Source organism: Acanthamoeba castellanii, assembly GCF_000313135.1.
Source record: "Acanthamoeba castellanii str. Neff unplaced genomic scaffold scf7180000084752, whole genome shotgun sequence".
Lineage (NCBI taxonomy): Eukaryota > Discosea > Longamoebia > Acanthamoebidae > Acanthamoeba > Acanthamoeba castellanii.
The window spans coordinates 62,372-68,175 of NW_004457657.1; the positions used below are offsets into that span (position 1 = coordinate 62,372).

Consider the following 5,804-nt stretch of genomic DNA (forward strand, 5'->3'; position numbering starts at 1 on the left):
GCCGCGGAGGGCGCCGCCGCCAAGAAGAGGAAGCTCGACGATGGTGATAACGAGGAGGACGACGAGCAGGAGGAGCAGGCAGAGGCCGAGGAGGACCCGCAGAGCAAGAAGCGCAAGACCGCGGAGGCCGAAGAGGAGCAGAACGAGGAGGCCAGCGACTAAAACCACGCTTGTAGAGGATGTGCTCGCCGGTGGCACTCAGTTTACAATACTATTGTTGCCCCAAGAGAGCTGCTGACGTCATGGCCTGGTCCGAACGAACCCAACGACAAGACGCAGACCCCGCCGGCAGCAACATACGCCAGGACTTAGACAACGAGGAATGTTTATGGTTTACCATATTTAGAAAAAAAGATCACTGTTCATGCCCACTGCTGTCGCTGTTCATTTTTTCTTGGTTTCTCAACCACGAGTGCAGCCATGCAGAACGACCTCACAGCCCCAGCACACGATCTGTTTGAGTGTACCACCTGCAGGCAACCTGTCCCACGCGTGGGTTCCGCCACCTTCTACCACGTAGCCTCCTGCTATTGGACTTACTACACGGCGAGAGGAATTAAACCAATCTGCACATGCGACGAGTGCCAAGGCCAGCATCCCCACCCCACCCTGGCTGCCAGAGGCGACGCAGGAAGCAGGAAGCGCCCTCGCCCCTCCCTCCCGAGTGCGCCTGCGTGCCTGGCCTCAACCTCAGCGCGACCCTCATCCACCTCTCCCTCGTACGTTTGCTGTTCTCTTTCGAGCCATTCTCTTCTGCAGAACAGGCCTGGCGCTCACGTGCACGTGTGTGGCCTTGTGTTCTCTTTTTTGTTTGTTGGCAGGTCAAAGTTGCACGAAGGACGTTGACCGAGGAGGAAGAAGAACAGGACGAGGAGGAGCGGAAGGAGCCCGACGCACCCGACGCACCCGCCCGCGAGGTCGAGGTCGAAGAGACGGAGGAGGAAGAGGAAGAGGAAGAGAATGAGGAGCTGCCGATGCCAAGGCTGCGGACTAAGAGCCTGGAGTGCGTCGTGTGCGGCCGGCCGGGGTCACCGGCCAAAATCGTGGTGCCCATCATCCACATCGGCAATGGTCCGGCGCTCAAGGTCTGCAAGAAGGCCCACCTACGCGACAGTAACGAAAGAAAAGCGGTGCTGGCAGCGATCAGGGAGCAGATCGAAGAAGCTCGAGAAGAAGCGGTAGAGGAGGAGGAAGAAGATGCGGACCAGCGGCGGTGCCATGGCTACGGGCGCCTGGGAGCAGAAGGGTCCCGCTGCGGGGCCAGGGTTGGTCAGGGTGGTCCTCTCCTCTGGGTCTTGAAGTCGCACAGAGAGACGCTGAGGCTCTACTTCTGCACTCCTGCGCACCTGTGCAACTACATCGACCAGGAGTACAGGCTACCTCCAAGAAACAATGGGAAGAAGGAGAAGGAGGAGAAGGAGAATAAGGAGAAGGAGAAGGAGAAGGAGGATAAGGAAGAGACGGACGTGGAGACTGGTGATGAAGGCAATTGAATTGCATGTACTGTTTTTTCTCTCTTTTTGTCTCTTTTTTTAACAAAGAAAAGAAAAACTTGTGTGGTTGCGTGCTTGCGACCAGTGGGCGTGGGGGATAGGCACGAGCTGGGGCCTGTCCACCAGATCGTGGCCGTAGAGCTTGAGCACCCGGTCGTCCCCCACCATCGCGACCGCCCAGAACACGATCAGCTGCCCACCACCAACGACACGACACGACACGACCAATGAGCACGACATAAGAAATAGTGGATTGTTGTTGGTCGTGTGTGTCGTGCGTGGCGTGGTACCAGGGTGGTGGCCGCGGGGCGGTAGTTGTGCGCGGAGGGGAGCGCGGGCTATGGCCCATCACGTAGTTGCCCAGGAGAATGTGCTTCGTGGTTGCGTGTGTCGTCGTGCCGTCGTGTGTGCGGTGTGTGCGGGACAACAGATGCGGGCGAGCTCAAGGCCGACTACACGAGGACCGGCAAGCGGTCGTTCAAGGGCGTGCTCAACGACGGCCTCAACTCGGCCACGCGGTACTACCTCAACAACTTCAAGGACGGCTTCCGTCAGCTACACAACAACACACGCAACCACGGCAGGCGCATTACCAGGACTTTGCTCAGTCCAGGTGATGAGCGCAGCCCAGACGATCCCGCGCAGCATGCGGTCTGACCGGCCGGAGACGACCGGGTCAGACGCCGTCACGCGGGATCAGGAAAGCCGCGAGAGCAGTGACGAATGCGGCGGTGTAGATGGTCTTCCAAAATGTTGAGTGCAGAACTTGGCTATGCGTCATTTGGTGGTTCGTGTCGCCTCTCTTTTACATTTCATCGGCCGACAATGGTGCGTCACACACCTCCTCCGGCTTTCTTTCGAAAGATCAAAGCGGGGTAGTGGCGGTGTCTTTCCTTCGTCGCTGCCCGCTGGGCGTGGATGGACCGGTCCACACTTGCTTGCCGAGCGCCTCGGCCGTGTGCCACTGCGTGACGGCGTCCAACAGGGCCTCCAGCCACATGCTGCGTATCTTATCGCTCTCAACTGCCATCTGATACTTCTTCTTCACTGTCGTGATCGCCAACGCCGGCTTCCCGCCTGCATTGCAAACAACAAACATCAATAGATGCATCGATCATCAATTCAATGAAGAGGAAATGCACGATCAGCAGTGGTCATCATGTGGTAAGAATGCGCGTATGTACCATCATTGACGGGTGCCACGGTTTTGCACTGGGCCAAAGGTTCGGTCTCCTTGATGACGTAGGTGCTGCTGTCGCTGCCCAGCCCCTGCGGACCCAGCGACGGAGGCAGACGTGACTGCCTGCTGTCGGCCCGCCTCCTCTCCTCTCGCTTCTTCTCCTCCTTCTGCTTCTTCGCCACAATAAACATGTCGTTGAACAGCAGCAGCACTCGCTCTGTGCGTGCGCATTTTACATAACACACGACACGGCGGTAAGCGATTGTGTTTAGGAGAATGGCCATGATGGGTGGGTGGGTGGGTGGGGGGAGCGCAGACCTTGGTTTGTGCGCCCGATGCGCATCTCCACCTTGCCCTCGCGGATGAACCGTCGGCCAGGCGTTGCCAATTTCTGATCACCATCGCACACCAGGTCAGACCTGCGTTGTTGGGGTGTGTGCGGTGTGTCGCATTGCGAAAAATGTAAGCTGAATTGGCACGCACCAGATCTCGGCGGCCGGAGAGCTGCTTCTCGAGCCGGAGCAGGAGGTCCATGTTTTCGTGCTCGCGCTTGCCCTCGTTGATGAACTCGGCCGCGTCCTTGATCTTCTCCACCGCCTGCTCCAGTACATCGTAGCCCTTGTCCGACTTGGACGTCTTCCTCAGCAAATCCTGCGTCATGCGTGTTGTGTTGGTCATCACCGCGTGTCGTGTGTGTCGTGTGTGTCGTGTGTGTCGTGTGTGTCGTGTGTGTCGCGTGTGTCGCGTGTGTCGCGTGTATCGTGTGGTGTGTGTCATACCAACAAAAGCATCTCGTAGCGGGGGATGCGTTGAATGGGTTGGATGAGGAGCGAGTGGAGGTCCTGGTAGCTGCACTCGGGCTTCTCCTCGCACCTGTGGAGGAACTGCGCAAACTGCGGGTTCTCCGCCTGGAGCTGGTGCAGCGTCTGCATGGCCGTCGGATAGTTATTGACGTACGTCGAGTACAGCTTCAGGAAATCGGTCTATGATCGAGGAAACAATTCAGTGGTTAATTGAAGCGTGTACATGCGCGGTGTGCGCGGTGTGCGCGGCGTGTGCGGTGTGTGCGGTGTGCGTGTCTGGGCGAACCTCGTTAAGGATGATGTCGCCGATTCCGCGCTTGGCAAAGAGCTCCCAGTCTTTGATCCGCTTTTGCAGGCACGAGTACAGCCGCTGATGGTGCATGTACAGCAACTCAACATCTGTCGTGCGTGTGCGTGCGTGTCGTTTGTCGTGCGTGTCGTGTCGTGTCAGGTGAGTGGCAAGTCCGCGCCCCCTCCCCCCAAACCAGCTCCTCTTTGGTTTGCGTCTTTACCGGAAAAGATGCCGCTGGTGTGCTTCGGGTCCAGCAGCCCCTTCTGCTGGGACAGAGGCTTCAGGAAGATCTGTACACGACCCCCCCCCAACGTTTAGTACTCTACACGGGGGGGGGCAGATACATCCACGCACGCACGCGCACACGCACAACACGGCGTACGTACATTTACAACGAGGCCCAGAATCTGAACGTAGTTCTTCTCGGTGACCGAGAACTCGTTCGCCACCAACAACCGCTTTCGCACTGCGCGCCAAGCCACAGCCCTCAGTGACTGTGCGCATTGTGTGTCGTGTGCGTGTGCGGTCGTGTGGGTGTCGCGCTTTGTACGTACGTCTTCGAGCGCACCAGCGCCTGACTCGCGCCTGAACGAGCACGATGTCGGCCAGGCAGGCGGGGCTGATGCTGTCCGGAGCCCACTTCCGACGTATCAGCTCGGTCAGGCGCCGCTCCTCGACCCGGAGCGCCTCGGCCTTCGCCGCCGCCGCGGCCCGCGCGTCCTCGTCCGCCGCTTCATTCGCGGCGGCGACCGCCAGCGGCCCCATCGTTTCTGGGCTGACCGTGCTGCTGCGCGGTCGGTACTGGTGCTCGCCAGAGCGCGCCAGCGCTGCGGATGCGGTTTCGAACAAGTTGCCCATACTGTCACTCCTGTGTGCGGGGTGTGCGGTGGTGTGTGCGCACGCGAAGGTGAGCGCGCGCGTGCGATCGGAGAATAGAGAACGACGAGTGAGGGGTTGGTTTGGTTGTTGGTGGAGCTGGGCACCTCTGGGTCTTGGACAACTTCTTTTCCGTGGGGCTGTCGACCGGTGATCGCGTCGTGTTGGGCGTATGATGCGCTTTATCGTTGCGGGGCGACGACGACGCGTCCTGCGCATGCGAAACACAGGGCAGGATGAGCCCCATGTGCGCGCGCTCGTTGTGTGTGTGTGTGGTTGATGGGATGCGGCGTACGACAGCAAGAGGCGATCCCTTCTTGTTGCGCTTGGTCTCCTTCCTTTCGCCCTCCTTCCACTTGGACAGCTTCTCGCCAAACGTGATCGATATCGTGCGCGACATCTTCGTGGTCGCCTCCGCAACGCCCTCCACCTTCGGCAGATCCGACGCACTCTTCGACGTACTTCATCCCACCCACGACAAACGACACCCACGACACACACGACACGCGCGACACACGACACACGACTCACAATGAGCGACACGCGCTAGAAAGAGGAATCATTGAGGGTGCGTACGCATTGGGCGACTTGGGGGAGCCCATGGAGCTGTAGCGCTGGTCCCACTGATAGTGCTCCCGGTCGAGCGCGCTCGGGTCGTCCGACGACTCGCCGCCGCTATCGACCCCCTCCTGGCTCTCCGACATCATCCGCGAGTGCCCGCCGCTGTTGGGGCTGCCGTGGCCCCCGAGTGGCGAGGGCAGAGAGACCAGCGGCGGCGGCAGCGGCGCGCCGCCCGCCAGCGAGAGAAGCGGCGGCAGCTGGGCCACGGCCATCGCAGCAGGACTGCTGTCCGAGTCTGAGTCGGAGCTGTCATCGTGCGGCGATCGCGGGACGGCCAAAGCCCTGATCGTGGCCGGCGGCGGCGGCGACGCGGCGGACTTGATCGGACCCGAGACCGTCTTCCGGCGCTCGGTCGAGGGGCTCTCGGGCGATGCGGGAGCGGCCGCGGTGGGACCGCCGGTGGCCACGACGGCCGAGTCGTCGCGGTCGCGGTCGCGTCGCTTCTCGGTGCGGCCGGTCATCTTGCGCAGCCAGCTGGTGCGGGTGACGGCGACGGTGGCCGCACCAGCTGACCGGGGAGACCCGATCACCGCCGCGGC

General features: G+C 60.6%; 2 protein-coding genes and 1 pseudogene across 2 annotated transcripts; 2 read left to right on the forward strand and 1 right to left on the reverse strand.

Annotated features, from left to right (window-relative positions):
• Positions 1-40: 40 nt before the first annotated feature.
• On the forward strand, positions 41-238 carry ACA1_196530 (uncharacterized protein; the record flags this gene model as incomplete). The annotated part of the gene is made up of 1 exon (XM_004353237.1): positions 41-238. One exon carries the CDS (start codon positions 41-43, stop codon positions 236-238), a length of 198 nt encoding a protein of 65 aa, XP_004353289.1.
• A 334-nt stretch (positions 239-572) lies between these two features.
• On the forward strand, positions 573-2,150 carry ACA1_196540 (annotated as a pseudogene).
• A 208-nt stretch (positions 2,151-2,358) lies between these two features.
• ACA1_196550 (RhoGEF domain containing protein) lies at positions 2,359-5,726 on the reverse strand (the record flags this gene model as incomplete). Its single annotated transcript, XM_004353238.1, is given in 13 exon segments — positions 2,359-2,570; positions 2,678-2,890; positions 2,992-3,064; positions 3,157-3,324; positions 3,453-3,546; positions 3,559-3,656; positions 3,763-3,875; positions 3,989-4,058; positions 4,155-4,234; positions 4,323-4,636; positions 4,752-4,855; positions 4,940-5,105; positions 5,221-5,726. 13 exon segments carry the CDS (start codon positions 5,724-5,726, stop codon positions 2,359-2,361), a joined length of 2,211 nt encoding a protein of 736 aa, XP_004353290.1.
• Between the last annotated feature and the right edge of the window lie 78 nt (positions 5,727-5,804).